Source organism: Gracilinanus agilis, chromosome 4 (genome assembly GCF_016433145.1).
Source record: "Gracilinanus agilis isolate LMUSP501 chromosome 4, AgileGrace, whole genome shotgun sequence".
NCBI lineage: Eukaryota > Metazoa > Chordata > Mammalia > Didelphimorphia > Didelphidae > Gracilinanus > Gracilinanus agilis.
In genome coordinates this window covers 25,776,460-25,792,976 of record NC_058133.1, presented here as the reverse complement: position 1 = coordinate 25,792,976, position 16,517 = coordinate 25,776,460, and the positions used below count along the sequence as shown (strand labels likewise).

Genomic DNA, 16,517 nt, shown 5'->3' with positions numbered 1-16,517 from the left:
AGGAGGAGGAGGAGGAGGAGGAGGAGGAGGAGGAGGACGAGGAGGACGAGGAGGACGAGGAGGAGGAGGAAGAGGAGGACGAGGAGGAGGAGGAGGAAGAGGAGGACGAGGAGGAGAAAGAAGAAAGAAGAAAATAAATTCTAGCAATATGGCTAACCCAACATCACTCCCTACCCCCACCTAACTTCTCTTTGGCTCCTATCTTCTCTTGCAAATTAATCCTCTGTCTGTCATAACACAAAGCAGAAATCTTACATTAGGATTTTAGAGATGGGAGGAGAGCAATGGAGTCTAAAAATCGAAGTAGAGAATATCGAAAGAGAACTGGGAGGGATCTTAGAGGCCATCTAGTCCCATTCCCTTATTATACAAGTGAGGGAGGCCCAGAAGGGGAAAGAGTCTTTCTAATAAGTGGGAAAGATTTACTGCTCTGTTTCAAGAAGCATGATGTCCTTAGTGTGTCGAGGCCCTTTGCTAATGCCAATTTGACTCCTCCTTGCCTTATTGACCATCTTTATGAGTTATGTCAGTCAAAAAAGTGGCCAGTCTGGTAACGAGCCTCTCTGAATTTGTCTAGGCTGGGGTCTATAAATGGTACACATACACATGCCATACACACATCAGGCTTATTGATGAAGACATCTTATCTGGTTAGGAGCCACCAAAGCCTTGATTTTGCCGACATGGCCTTAAAAAGCCTAGGGCCGTGCTCCCCTTATAAAGAGACCATAAACCATAGGAAGAGGTAACTAGAAGTCTCCCCTGTAGGACCAAAAATTAGAAGGCACAAAAACTCAAAACAAGGATTTTTAAAGATCGTCCAATTGAAAATGTGTTATGTTTGCAGTTTTTTTAAAATATATTTTTAAACCCTTAACTTCTGTGTATTGGCTCCTAGGTGGAAGAGTGGTAAAGGTAGTCAATGGGGGTCAAGTGACTTGCCCAGGGTCACACAGCTGGGAAGTGTCTGAGGCCAGATTTGAACCTAGGACCTCCCGTCTCTAGGCCTGGCTCTCCATCCACTGAGCTACCCAGCTGCCCCATGTTTGCAGTTTTTAAACAGCACTTCAGTGTTGCCTTTGCTTTTCAGTCAGAGCCGCCAAGCACTGTCCACCCCACTCCTCTCCCCCCCACACACACACTTGTAACCAAAATGTCTAAGGACAAACGATCGGCGCAGTGACCTCGCCCAACAGTGTAGGCCACATTCCATGGCCAGAGACTTCCACTTCTCTATTGAGAGGAGAGAGATGTAGTTCACTTCCAGTTCTCCAGGATTGATCCTCCTCAACTCTGTCCTGCTCCCGCACTTGCCTGCCAGTGACTTAATGACTTGTATTACTCTCGTGCTGCCTGCCCCAGGTGCCCAAATTGCCTGTTATAGCTCTGACCTGTAGGACAAATGATTTGTCCGGAGTCACAGATCTTGTTAACAGCATCCAGGCTCTTGGACTTCTAGCCTAGGTCTCTTTCCCTTTAATGACTCACGTATCAGGGAAGCTGGTGGTTCAGTGGATAGAAGGCTGGATTTGGAGTCAGGAAGACGTGAATTCAAATCTGGCCTCAGTTACTTATTAGCTGTGTGATCCTGGGCAAGTCACTTAAATTCTGATTGTCTCAGTTTCTTCATCTATAAAATGGGGATGATAATAATGACATCGATTTCTCCAGGTTATTGTGCTTAGCCCAGTGCCTGGAACGCCATGTGGTTGCTATCATTCAGTCACATCCAACTCTTCCTGACCCCTTGGACTGTATTACACCAATACTGTCCATGGAATTTTTTTGTCAAGGGAACTGGAGTGGTTTGCCATTTCTTTCTCCAGCAGATTGAGGCAAAAATAGGGTCAAGTGACTTACCCAAAGTCACATAGCTGGAAAGTATCTGAAGCTGAATTTGAATTTACTGAGCCATCTAGCTGCCTCATACTGGGGCTATAGAAATGTTTATTATCATTATTATTAATTATCCACTTTAAGAGTGCTAGATTGTCCGCCATTCCTCCAGGCCTAGCACTGACCTTTCTGCTGCATGGATTATTCCCTCATTTATCATTCTACAAACAGTTCCTGCTGAATGCTAAGCCCCATGCTCTGGGAAGGGGAAGCTCTAAGGTTCAGAAGACGCTGTCCCTGATCCTTATGGCAAGTCTCTCACTCTCTCCGGGGCTCAGTTTCTCCGTCTGCCAAATGAAGAGATTGGACGAGGCCCTCTGCCAGTTCCCAAAGTCTATAAACTGGTATGATTTCTTGGGCTGGGAGGGAGGAGCCCTCTAAGCTGTCTTGTCCTCAAAGATGGAAACAGCTGGACTCTGACGCTTACGCAAAGACAAAAACAAACAGAAAACAAGCCCCTCAGCCAAGCAAGACTGAGCTTGGAAAGAATTTAGGGAATGAAGTTCAGCTGAGTTGTTTAGAATTTGGCACTACTGAGGTCCCAGTCGTGGCTCTGATTCCCCTGTGAGCCAGTGAGCTTGGCTGTGTTCCTCAGCCACAACCAGGAGATGCCGGAGGCAGGGGAACCAATTAAGAGGATGTTCTAATAGTCCAGGAGAGAGATGAAGAGGCAGTGAGGTGGCATAGTGGACAGAACAGAAAGACTCATCTTCCTGAGTTCAAATATGGCCTCAGACACTTCCTGGCTGTGTGACCCTGGGCAAGTCACTTCACCTTGTTGGCCTCAGTTTCCTCATCTGTCAAATGAGCTGGAGAAGGAAATGGAAAACCATTCCAGTATCTTTGCCAAGAAAACTCCAAATGGGGTCACAAAGAGTCAGACACAACTGAAATAACTGAACAATGTAATCGTGTTTTATGCTTAACTTGTCTCTTCCCCCTCGTAGCCAGGGAGCTCCATAAGGTCTTCTCTAGCCCTTATATCCTTCCCGCCTCTTTTCCCTCTAGTCCAGTGAGGTCAAACTCAAATAGAAATGGTAATCATGGGACAGTTGGGTGGCTCAGTGGGTAGAGAACCAGGCCTAGAGCTGGGTGGTTCTCGGGGGCTGGCACCTCTACTTTGACCCACCCCCTGAAGGATCCACATCTCCACCCAGAGGAAGGAGACTTGGCTTTGGAGTCCAAAGGCTTGTAGTGGAATCTTAGCTTTGACAGTTGCCACCTGTGGGACCTTGGGCAAGTCACAATCTCTTTGGGCCTCAGTTTTCTTTTTATCATATGAGGAAAGTTGAACTAGATGACCTCAAAGAAGCCTCTTCTGATGCTAAGTTTAAGAGCCCTGGTGCTTAATGAACAATTGTTCTCCACAGAGATCCAGAAAGACCTTTAGCACCTTTTGAGCCCAGCTCCTAGGAGGGAGATTTAGCAAAGGGTAGAAACATCTATTTTCCCAGATGAATGGAATTTATAGGTGAAGTAGTTTTTCCTATAGGGAAAGATGACAGACATGAAGAAGACCCTCTTGCTGATTCGGGCTACATAAAAAGAAATTGCCAAATCACAGGTTAGGAAGAAAGAGAAGGAGTGATTTAAATGCAAAACCAGTGAAAGTTAAATTTAATATAAATAATTTAAATGAAAATTTAAATACAAGTGTGACTTATTTTTATTTATTAATTTTTATATATTTGGATAGATTATAATATGATTTAAAAATATAAATATAAAATTAAATTTAAATTAAACCAAATTTCCCAGTTCAATTTAATTCATAGGTCTGGTGTTGGGATAAAAAAAAAGGCATAATAGTCTTTGCCCTCAAGAAGCTTCTGCTCTGCTTCATTGGAATAAAGGAGTTTTTCAGGTCTATTTGACCTCAGAGATAGACCTATAAATGACTTCAGTGTAGTAAGATGAAGACATAGAAAGGACATTTCAGTTCATCTAGGCCAGTGATGGTGAACCTTTTAGAGTCTGAGTACCCAAACTGCAACCCTCACGTCACATGTGAGCCCCTCACCTTGACAGGGGAAGGAGGAAACACTCCCCTTGGGCTGCTGGGCAGAGGGGCGGATGATGGGAGAAATGTCCTCAGGTATGTGTGGAGAGAGGGAGGGAAGTGGCCCCCTCCGGCATGCGTGCCTTTGGTTTGCCAACATGGATCTAGGACAACTCCTTCATTTTACAGATAAAGAACCTGAGAGAGAAGTGACTTGCCAAAAGTCTTAGCTGGGTTGTAGCAGAAGTAGGATTTGCTAAAATGTGCTCAAGAGACTCGGATGGATTCTGAGAAAGCAGCCTCCTTCTATGGGGATAGGCATGGGTAGCTGGACCCCAAGTCCCACTCACTGCTGTGTAGATTGTAATTATGTATTATCCTTCAGCATATATTAGTTAGTATTAGTCATTTTAGATTGTCAACTTCCCACTGAAAATTAGTGAAAATTAGATGCCCTTCCTAAGGGAGATGCCAATCTCTCCTTAAGAAGAGTAGAGAAATCCCCCTCCCCAAGCAGCTTTTTATATATGTACACCTTGATTTATCCTAATTAGCACTGTTTCCTAATGTGGCCCAAACCTCCCATTTTCCTCTTTCTTCCCTTTTTCTTATTATGGATTCCAAATAGTTCTAATAGTCAGTATTCAAAAGGTTAAAGGAGGATAGAAACTGTTGATGGAAAATTCCCACAAGAAAAAGTCCTAAACCTAAAGTTATAATCTTGATTCCACATCCCCAGCGTTTCAGTCTGAAATGCCTTGGCCAAGTCTAAACTCTGACTCAACCTAGAAATTGCAAACTCGAGGATTGCTCCCGTGGGTTCAAGAACACTGGGAAACAGAAGGAGGGCAGGACGAGATCAAGAAAATAAAGCACACACACACACACACACACACACACACACACACACACACACACACACACGCAATCNCACACACACACACACACACACACACACACACACACACACACACACACATTGTGTCATGCCCAAGTGGGCGACTAAAGAGAAGTGTTGCGTGAATTTCCTAGAAATTCTGAGTTTACTTGCACACCTTTGGACATTGCTTTGGGTTGACCTCTCCGAGTAGGGCTTCCCCACCTCCCCCCTTCCTAATAAAGGCCACATTTTCTCTGCCAGCATCTTATCCATCTCCTGTCTGTTCATTAGAGTGACTTCTGGATCCCCAAGATTCCACTCCACACACTATTTTCTCTATTCTTTTTAATTCATGCTTAATTGTAGACTCCCCAAAGGGATTATAGAATCTGGGGTTGGACTGATCGAGAGGAAGGAGAAGAACTTGAGGTTGAGCTCTGAAAGGCTGTGGGAGGGGATCAGGGAATCTGGATCGGGATCTCTTTTAACCTCCATGCTTGATGTCAGGAAAGACTTCTTAATGATGAGAGCCACCCTGAAGTGAAATGGGTTGCCTGGCAAGGTAGTGAGTTCCCTCATTTACCACTAGTGGTGGATGTCAGGAGAGGGAATTCTCAGTCAGGTCCCAAGATCACAGATGGAGCTGGAAGTGGACCTCAGCATCCAAACCCTTCATTTTACAAATGAGGAAGCCCAACGAGGCAAATTGATTGATCCAAGGTCATACAGATGGTAAGCAACAGGGGTGGGATTAGAACTCAGGTCCTCTGCTTCAAGAAACAAGATTGTTTCTACTATACTCCCACATGGTCACCGAGAGGCCTTCCAGTTCTAAGATCCCGACATAATCCCTGTCATCAGAGTGCTTATCATCTGATTGGGAAAGACAGAACTTGCCTTTGGGAAAATAAGAATAATTAACAATAACAATAGAAATAATTATTATATGACTCTTTAGAGTTTTATAAATATTATCTCATTTGATCTTTACAACAACCCTGGTAGGTAGGTGCTATTATTATCCCCATTTGACAGAAAAGGAAACTGAGGTAGACAGGCGAAATAATTTGCCCAGGATCACACAGCTAGTAAATAAGCATCAAGAAGCTGGATTTGAACTCAGGACTTCCTGATCCAGCGCGCTGTTCCCTGGGCTACCCAATAACATAAAACTATATCTAGGGGTCAAACTAGTGGCCCAAATAAAACATGTTTTGGTCCTTGATTTACGGATGAGAAAACTGGGGAAAGAGGAGGAGTAAGAAAGGCTTTGAGTTGAGCCTTGAAGGATGAATTGACTTCAGTCTTGCTCCTTATCCCTAGAATGTGAATTTGAACACAAATGAGAAAGAAATCTACCTGGAACCCAGACCCAAATCCTCAAGTATTTAGGATGTACTCAATGCCAGGGCCATGAAGACAATAATGAACCAGCTTCCACGCTGGGGGGCTGGGAGAGAGTCACTTATGTACAACACAGACCAAACTCTCTACACAATCCACATGGGGTAGAGACACTTTGGGGCTTGGGGGAGCCCTAGAGGCTTCTCTATCTCCTTGTCCCCACAGGGCACTGAGCCAGTTGGTGTTGGAGCACCCCCAGAACAGCCTGCTGGGGAGCTGGGGGAAAGCCGTGTCAATGAATCCACTTTGAAAGAACACCATCAAACACAGGGTGGAGGCAAAGCCAGCCCTGTGTAAGTCCAGACAAGCATCCCAGCACGAGGGCTGCCGGTGGCACCCTTCAGGTTCCTGTTTGCCCACTGGCCCCCTTACGGGGTGCACAGCTTTCTTTTTGAAGTGGAAGATGTTTTTTTTTAAACCCTTAACTTCTGTGTATTGGCTCCTTGGTGGAAGAGTGGTAAGGGTGGGCCATGGGGGTCAAGTGACTTGCCCAGGGTCACACAGCTGGGAAGTGTCTGAGTCCGGATTTGAACCCAGGACCTTCCATCTCTAGGCCTGGCTCTCAATCCACTGGACTACCCAGCTGCCCCAGTGGAAGATGTTTTGATGCTTTCCAGAAACCAAATTTCACCCTCAGAGGCCCTCCATGAGGTCAGGGACCCTCATCCCACTGGGCTTGAAGGGAAACTGGTCTGGGGAGCAGCATTAAGCAAGCACCTGAACCCCATCTTTACTCTGATACAATTCTTGGAGGCGGGAACCAAGCTTCCCAGGCAGATGTAACTAGAGGACCTCACCACAGAGGCTATATTATTAGGGGAGTCAGGCAGGGACCACCCATGGCCCTGTGCTTGGCACTATCCTGGGCAGGGGGCTGCCAAAAGAGCCTCAAAGAAGTTTGCAGCCTGCCACAGGGGCACTTTCAGGAACGGAGTCCAATCCAGGGCCATCTGGGCCTCCCAAACTCACCCAGTAAAGCACGTAGACTTCTTACACCAAAGTATTGTGGGCATCACGCGCTTCCAGGAAAGCCTGCCCAGGTAAGGATGTGTTCAAGCAAGAGTGTGCCCAGGGAAGAGGCTCCCCAGAGAAGTACTTTCTAGGGAAACTCCTGCCCAGGGAAAGGCCCACCCAGGTAGTGCCTGACCAGGTGAGCTCCTGCCCGGACAATAGATCCTACCCAGATGCCTGTCCAGGTAAGCTTGTGCCCAGGTAATCCCCTTCTCAGCTGAGACATCACCAGGTAATCTCCCTCACTGGCTCTTGGCCAGGTAAATCTCTGCCAAGCTAAGTGCCTGCCCAGGGAAGAGTCTGCACAGATAGATACTGACCTGAGCAAGCTCTTACCCAACTTAAAGCCTATCCGGACAAGCTCCTACCCACGTAAATGCCCGCCTGGTTAAGCTCTTGGCTAGATAAAGGTCTGCCAAAGTAAGCATTTGCCAGGGAAGAGCCTGCTCAGATAAGGACTGTATCTGGGTATCTGATAATAAGTATCTGATTAGGTAAAAGTCTGACCAAGTAGGCACTCACCCAGGCAAGCTGCTGCCTAGGCATGTTTCTGCCTGGGTATTCATCTGCCCACTTAAGAGCCTCGCCAAGTAAGCATGTGCCCAGGTAAGCGCTGGGGGCATCGAGACGGTGCAAGTAGGCGTAGAAACAGCCAGGATAATCCCTTCCTCCTTCCAGCAACCAGGGGAGTAAATTAGAGAATCCCTTGATGGTCTTAAAAACCATCTGTCTGGCTCATAGAGTCTTGTTATGCAGCCCCTTTAGAAACCCTAAAGAATCAATCATAATGTGTTATGTATTCATAATGTATTATTATTATTATTAATGCATTAAGCACCTAGAGGCAACGTGGCAGGGTAGTAGGTAGAGTGCTGAAATGAGACTCAAGACAGATCTAAATTCAAATCCTAAATTCAGACGTACCAACTTTGTGACCCTGGGCAAGTCACTTAACCTCTATTTGCCTCAGTTTCCTCCATTGTAAAATAAGGATAATAATAGCACCAATCTCCCAAGGTGGTTGTGAGGATCGAATGAGATATTTGTAAAGCATTTGGCAAATTCTAAAGCCCTGTAGACATGTTAGCTATTATTAGGTGCTGCGCACGTCTAAGCTTTGGGGGTACAAATTAAAAAAAGGCTTAAAATGGAGGTGGCTAGGTTGGATTTAAATCTGGCCTCAAACGCTTCCTAGCTGTGTGACCCTGGGCAAGTCACTGAATTGTCAAGCCCTTACCGCTCTTCTGTCTCGGAATCAATAACAGTATCAATTCTGAGACAGAAGCTAAGAGTTTAAAGTCCCAACATTCTAATGCGGGAGACAGCGTGTTTATACGATGACTCTGACCCAGCTTTTCTTTTCCCCTACCCAACCTGGTAGATTCATTGAGAAAATACCTAAGTGTCCAAAAGCCTATTTTAGAGGGTGACCCATTCAGGTACAGATCAGCAAGTCAGCTGAGGAATTCATATTTGAATTCACAATTACCCTCATGCCCTCTTCGTGAGAACTCTGGGGCAGGGCATGTGAGAGAGGGGAGAGAGAGAGAGAGAGAGAGAGAGAGAGACAGAGAGAGAGAGAGACAGAGAGACAGACAGAGAGAGACAGAGAGAGACAGAGAGACAGACAGAGAGAGACAGAGAGACAGACAGAGAGAGACAGACAGAGACAGAGACAGAGACAGAGAGACAGAGACAGAGACAGAGAGACAGAGACAGAGACAGAGACAGAGACAGAGACAGAGAGAGAGAGAGACAGAGACAGAGACAGAGAGACAGAGAGACAGGACAGAGACAGACAGAGAGACAGAGAGAGCTGCCCTCCAGTAAGCCTCTGGCTCTGCAGTCCCCTCCGAGATGATGCCAAGTCATCCATGATGATATCTTTGGGTCCAGCCATTCAACCGGCTCCAAATACATCTAGTTCACTTCTCCCTGTTGGCAGTTACTATGGCATGAAGAACTTGGCAGAAAAACTTGCCATTTTTGTTCTGTCCTTCTCAGGCTAAAGGTAGTTCTTGGCAGAGAAACAAAGAAATATTTCGAGTAGGTTGAGTATGCCTGATTACACTGCTATCCTCGTCCTATCCAAGGGGATCTGGGATAGCTCCGTTTGGCGCCTCTTCTTTTCTAAACATGGGGAAAAAAGCCCCAACCAGAGAAGCAAACCTCACACGGCGACCCTTTTTGTTGTCCTCGTGCTCTTTTGCCAACTCTAGATGGTTGCTCTCGCCACTCCCAGAGGAGGAGGCTCGTGCAGTGTCTTTTGTTTTTTCTTCATTAGCCAACCTATTCCCTCTGCAAGCATTTAAACAACCCAAGTTAACGTCCTCACTCTGTATCTAGTTTGGGCTCTCCAAGCAACTCTTCCCCATTCTCATCACTCAAATGGATTCTTTTTAGATTTCAGAATTTCAGTCTCGAGAGCTTTCCCAACCGTCTCTCCATTCCTCAGGAATTTTAGTCCATGGGATCTGCTTATTCTTTCCCAGAAACCTTTGGATCTGCTCCTCCCCAAACCCAGGGAGTCTAGAACACACACCGGTCTATGCTTAGCTTACTTCTCCTTCACTCTCACTAAGACCAGGTTGGAGAGGTCACTTGCCCCAAGTTTCCCATCATGCTTCTTTGGTAGCCAGATTCTTCTTTTCTCACCTGTGTCTCTCTTCCTAATGTGGAATACTTACCCCACCTCCAAATGCCTACTTTCTCCTTTGGGCCCTTTAGAAGAAGGCATCCCCTTCCAGAGCCATCCATGCATTCCATTCCCCAAGGTCTCAATGATGCCTTCTTTTTTAAAAAAAATTTAAACCCTAATATCTTTTATATGTATATATCCTTCTATATTAATTTTATTTGTTAGAGGGCTAGGCAATGGGAGTCAAGTGACTTGCCCAGGGTCACACAGCTGGGAAGTGTCTGAGGCCAGATTTGAACCCGGGACCTCCTATCTCTGGGCCTGGCTCTCAATCCACTGAGCCATCCAACTGTCCCCTTTTTTTAAATCCTAATATTCAAAATTAAAATAAAGAAAACAACAATCTTATTAAGCAGCTATTTGTTTCCCCAAATGTCCTCTCTTCCAAAGCCTTTATGTTTAATTGGTAGCCTTGATGAAAACACCACGTGTGCCCCTAAGTTTCTCAGTTTTTTTTCCTAAAGCTTCATCATAATAATCCTTAGCAATATTTCTGGAAGGATTTAATTTTTAAATTTAATTTTTTCATTTGACAAAAATCTGTTTTCTGTCCCTCTCACCTTATCATCATTTTAAAAGGAAAAGAAACAAAACCCTTGTAAGAAATATATACATAATGAAGCAAAATAAATTTCCACATTGGCTATGCCCAGAAAATGTCTTCTATAGAAAGACCATCCCAGCTCTGTTAGGAGTTGGGTGGATGTGCCTCATTGTCAGTCCTCTGGCATTGTCGGTGATCCTTGTATTGAACAGTGAACTTAAGTGTTTCAAAGTTCTTTGTTTTTAATAGTATTGTTACCGTATAAATTGATCCTTCTTGTTCTGCTCACTTCACACTACATTAGTTTATACACCTTTTCCCACTTTTTAAAAACTCATCCCTTTTATCATTTCATATATGTCTATATGCCACAATTTGTTCGTCTATTTCCCAGTTGATAGGAACACTCTTATTCTACTTTTTTCCACTACAAAAAGAGCTGTTAGTTTTTTGTACGTTTTGTACCGTTTGGTCTTTGGGGGGTTATAGATCTACTAGTGGCATAGCTAAGTTAAAGGGTATATATTATTTGGTAATTTTTCTAGGCATATTCCAAAATGCTTTCCAGGATGGCTGGCCCAATTCACAGCCCAACACTGAGTTAATGTGCCTCTTTTCCCACAGCTCCTCCAGCATTTGCAATTTTCCTTTTTTGTTGATTTTGCCTATTTGAACTGTGTATATACCCTTTGCTCCTGTACTACCATTACTAGGTTTGTATCCCAAAGAAATCATAAAAGAAAGAGGAAAGGGCCTACTTTTCAAAACTATCTCTAGCAACTCTTTTTGTGGTGGCAAAGAATTGGAAATTAAGAGGATGCCATCAATTAGTGAATGAATGAACAAATCATGGTATACGATGCTAATGGAATACTATTGTGCTATAAGGAATGACAAACAAGATGATTTCAGAAAGAGCTGGAAAGACCTCCATGAACTGATGCAAAGTGAAATAAGCAGAACCAGGAGAATATTGTACACTGTAACAGCAATATTGTATTCTGATCAACTGGGAAAGACTTAGCTATTCTCAGCGATATATTTTCCCCACTTTTTTTAAATCTATGCCTTTTGTCATTTCAAAAAGCAAAATAACATTCTATTATGTCTATATACTATAATTTGTTCATCTATTTCCAAGCTATTAGGAACCCTCTTCGTTTCTACATTTTGCTACTACAAAAAGAGCTATTCAATTTTTGTACATTTTATATCCTTTGGTCTCTCAGCAGTCCAGGACAATTCTGAAAGACTTCTGAAAAAAAAATGTTATCCACCTCCGCAGAAAAAAACTGTTGGAGTTAGAATGCTGATGAAAGCATTCGACTCATCACTTTAGTTTATTTGGATTTTTATTCTGGGGTTTGGATTTTATATGGACATTCTCTTACAACAATGATCAATATGGAAGTATGTTATGGATGATAACCCAGACCAAATCTTCAGGAAGGTGGAGAAAAGAGAGGGAGGGAAACAATGTCGATCTTATAATTTCGGAAAACACATATTGAAATGTGTTATTACATATGATTGGGAAAATAAAAGATCTTTTCTAAAAACTTTGTCTATTTGATAGATGTGAAATAGAATCTCTAGTTTTTCTAAGCTAGTCTTCATCAGCCCCCCCAAAATCTAAGGCCTCTTCAATGGCTTCTTTCTCTTTCCCTGCATTGGGGTCCACTGTCAACAGTAACAACTTCTGTTCCCCAGGTCAGGGATTTGACAGACATTTGTTTGCACTGAGGTTCCTGGGGGCAGCCAGGAGAATTCCTAGGATTCCAGACTTCTTTCAGGGCCCTGCTTATGCTTATCTCAATGAAGACGTCCCCTTAACCTACACACTGAGCAGCCCTTGGTATCCATCATTGCTTTTGCACCAGTGGTGCCAGATGGCATCGGAGTTGGGTATTTGGTTCATCCAGACTATCTGAAACTCATGGTCTTCTCCTATTCTGGTGGAAATGGTGGCGGGTTCGATCAGAGAGTGATGGAGTGCTTGGAAAGCATCTTCAGTGTTCTAGAAGGCAAAGGCATTCATGGCTAAGGAAGGCCCATAAAACAAGTGGGTGAAAATCAATCAGAAGACTTGACACCCAGGCTTGGAACCAGCATTTATTAAAGGCCGACTCTTTGCTCTGGTCTAGGATCATCCTCCTCCTTCCCCCCCCCCTAAAAAAAACCAACCTCTAAGTGAAAATAGGCCACTTCTGGCCAGATGGGGGCTTGGCTTGAGACCTCTAGAGCGGAGATCATCTTTGACCCACTCCGCCCACCCTCCTCCTATGACCTGCGTGGCACGTCTGTTGGGCCCTTGAACCATGTACTGACCCCCTCAACCCCCTTCTAGCTTCCCTCCCTTCCCCAAAACAGAAAAAAATTATATCTGATGTTTTCTAACTGCTTCAGAAGGTCTGAAAATGGAGGGAGAAAAAGGGGGTTCTCTGCCTAGAGCTAAGCGGCCGAGCCCACTATCCATTTATCCACGCACAGCCGTACTAGCCTCCGAATATGTGTCCAATGAGGGGAGTATCTTGGTGTTCCTCCACGCATCCCTTCTGAGATGGCTCACAGATGGCTCTGACCCCGGCAGAAGGGAGAACCGTGTCACTGAAGCTCTTACTAGTAAGCAGAAGCCTTGGAATCTTTCTGGGGATCAGATATTATTTTCACAAGTAATTCCCAACATAAACAAGTTCTCCCTGTTTGGCGGCTATTGAACTAAATCAAGGGAATAGGGGAGGGACAACATAGGACAATCCTTTTTTCCAGGGTAGCTGACCACGAATGATTAAGCGCTCGTTGAATGACATTGTTGGGCCTCATCCAATGGTGATTTTTTTTTTTCGGTGAAGATGTTTTAAAAGACTGAATATGGGGGGCAGCTGGGTGGCTCAGTGGATGGAGTCAGGCCTAGAGATGGGAGGTCTTAGGTTCAAATCTGGCCTCAGATATTTCCTAGCTGTGTGACCCTGGGCAAGTCACTTGACCCCCATTGCCCACCCTTACCACTCTTCTGCCTTGGAATCAATACACAGTATTGACTCCAAGATGGAAGGTGAGGGTTTAAAAAAAATAAAATAAAAAATAAAAGACTGGATATGGCGATGGAGCTTGGGTCTTCTCAGGACACATCAGGAACATCCCGCCTTTTAATGTTGTCATTTAACGTGTCTCTAACTATTTGTCCCTGAAGATGAAAAGTTAAGTCATGTTAATCAAACTGGCCACGCTTTTCAAAAGTAGCTTATAAGGGGGGCAGCTGGGTAACTCAGTGGAGTGAGAGTCAGGCTTAGAGACAGGAGGTCCTGGGTTCAAATCCAGCCTCAGACACTTCCCAGCTGTGTGACCCTGGGCAAGTCACTTGACCCCCATTGCCCACCCTTACCACTCTTCCACCTATGAGACAATACACCAAAGTACAAGGGCTTAAAAAAAAAAAAGTAGCTTATAGGTCCTGAGCAGATTAGGATGCCTTTTTTCCAAGTTGCTTTCACGGGTAGCCCCTCTGAACAGAAGCTTTGAACTGATTTGTCCCCCAGGAGCACAGCAATAAAATATTCCGGTCTAGTTCAGCGTTCAAAACATGAGTCTGAGTTATAAGCATTGATTTTGCTCGAGTTTTTCATTATTTCACGAGTTTCATCGTGGATGCATTTTAAAGTTTCTATATCACCGAGATTGAAATCAAACAAGAAACTCTTTCCTCACTGTTTGCTGCATATGACTCTTGTGTCTCCTCTGGGAACGAGGACTTCTGGGTTCTGGACAGGTACGTAGGAAAGGGGTGGTGGTGGTGGTGGTTAGTCGAACTGATTGCTACCTTTAGCATTTGAGAAAGCTTTGAGTCTGAACTGGCTTCACTTCATATTGAAATGCGATTCCTTCTGTTGGAGATTTGTTCCACATTTTGGAAAAGTTTGATTTTGAGAAAGAATTCTCCTTTGAGTCAAACAGAAAACCTCCTGTCCTTTCTTGGGAGGCTCTCACTTTGGCCAACACTGAATATTCAATATGAATATGGGAAAGCCTGGAGGCGGCGCATTCCTCTGCAGAGCAAAGGGGTAAGTGAAGTCAGCAAGACAGTGTATGATAAACCCAAAGAGCCCAACTTTGGAGACAAAAATCCACTATTTGACAAAAACAGCTGGGAAAATTGGAAAACAAGATGGAAGAGATTAGGTCTAGATCAACATCTCACACCCTGCACCAAGATAAATTCAGAATGGGTGAATGACTTGAATATAAAGAGGGAAACTATAAAAAAATTAAGTGAACACAGAATAGTGTACTTGTCAGATCTCTGGTGCCTAACATTTCTGGAGTCCATTCCCGCCTTTCCTGGCTCAGGTAACAAACATATTCCTTAGACAACCAGTCCTGAAGAAATGACTTCCCAGGACTCTACTCCCAGGAGCAATAAAAGGAGTAGATAATTCCCATAAAGGTAGCCATTGTCCCCCAAGTCGTACTCATCAGAGTAAGGGAGTCTTTGAAGACCAGGCAAAGCTTTAGGTGGTAGACTAGGTAGAGCTGGTCTTCAGTGCCTTTCTTTAATTCCCATAGACCCACTTTTCTCCTTCCATTTCCCCTGGGCACACAGTATACTTCTGCTCTCTTCTCCCTTCTCTAAGATTTACCTTTTCCCCATCAAAACCAAATAGACAAGTGGAAAGATTCTGGATAAACAATGAGACCCTGATCAATTCATTTCCTCCACAGGCTGTTCCACTCCTTTGGAGATGACAACTAGGGAAAGAGATCCATAGCTTGAATCCAACAGCTGAGATTAGCATCAGGATGGGTCTACTCTGATCTTCATCATGAAAAGTTGTTTTTTTTTTTCCAATTAAGTCTGAGCTACAAAGATCTGGTGTGCCATTGTCAGATTGAGCAGGTTTAGGGGAAGGTCACAGAGTAGCTTATGGGAGAATAAAGGCAACAGTAGTCAGTGAAAAGTTTATAGTGGCTCCACTGGGGCTTTTATACTGTGAAAGAAAAATCTATCCTTGGAACTTGAGACAAAAATCTGCCCAAACATTTTTGATTCATTTAGGTTATTCTAACTAAATATTTTTCCTTCTTAGAGAAAAGCCCATCCCAGCAGAGTCCAGGCCCTTGGAAATTTATCTAACACAAGCCAATCTAGATTATAATTTATAGCATTCCTAAACAATAAAGAAAATTTCACAATGAGATACACGTCTCATGGTTACAAAGCCCAGGTGAAAGTTCATTTACTTTTCTGTCCTCAAACAGAGCTGTAACCTTTTAACTCTTGGCATATTGCAGAGGAACATTTTTCTAAAACCCTTCACTCCAGACTCTTTATAGACATCCCAAGGATTTTCCTTTTCAACTGGTTAAAAGTGACCTGGAATTCCATTAAGCTGAAAAAATAAAGAGCTCTCCCTTCCCTTCATCTGATCTTTAATCCAGTCAAGACATGGGGAGAGAGGTCTTGCTGTTAAGCACTTAAGTACTGCTCTTACGTACATTCCTGCCTTAAAAAATTAGAAAACATCAGAACAAATAATCTTTAATGTGATAAAGAGTATCTAAAACCAAGGGTCAGTAATAGATGTAATAGGGATGAATGAGAAGACTTTCCAGCAAGATCAGGGGTAAAGCAAGGGTGTCCATTATCACCACTATTAATTGATACAGTGCTAGAAATGTTAGTTATAGCTATAAGACAAGACAAAGAAATAAAAAGGATAAGTATAGGCAAAAAGGAAGTACAATTACTGATTTTTTAGATATAATGTTTTATTCAGAGAATCCTAGAGGGTCAACTTCAAATTTAGTTGAAATAACATCAGCAAAGTTGAAGGTTATATTGGGGGGAGGGGAAGAACATGAATCATGTAGCCATGGAAAAATATTCTAAAAAATTTTTAAGTTGAAGAACATAAAATATATCCACATATAAACAACACAACCCTGTGAGAAGACATAAAGAAATTCCATTTAAATGTATCGAATACTTGGTAGCCTACCTACCAATACACACACACACACACACACACACACACACACACATATATATATATATATATATATATATATTTATATGTATGTATGTATA

At 43.6% G+C, this 16,517-nt stretch overlaps 1 protein-coding gene across 1 annotated transcript in view; it reads left to right on the top strand.

Moving 5' to 3' along the window:
- The first annotated feature begins 683 nt into the window (after positions 1-683).
- Positions 684-16,517, top strand: part of LOC123245804 (carnitine O-palmitoyltransferase 2, mitochondrial-like) — a 38,356-nt gene continuing 22,522 nt past the window's right edge. The window contains 1 exon segment of the mRNA XM_044674804.1: positions 684-745. Within this exon segment, the coding sequence (XP_044530739.1) occupies positions 684-745 (62 nt within the window).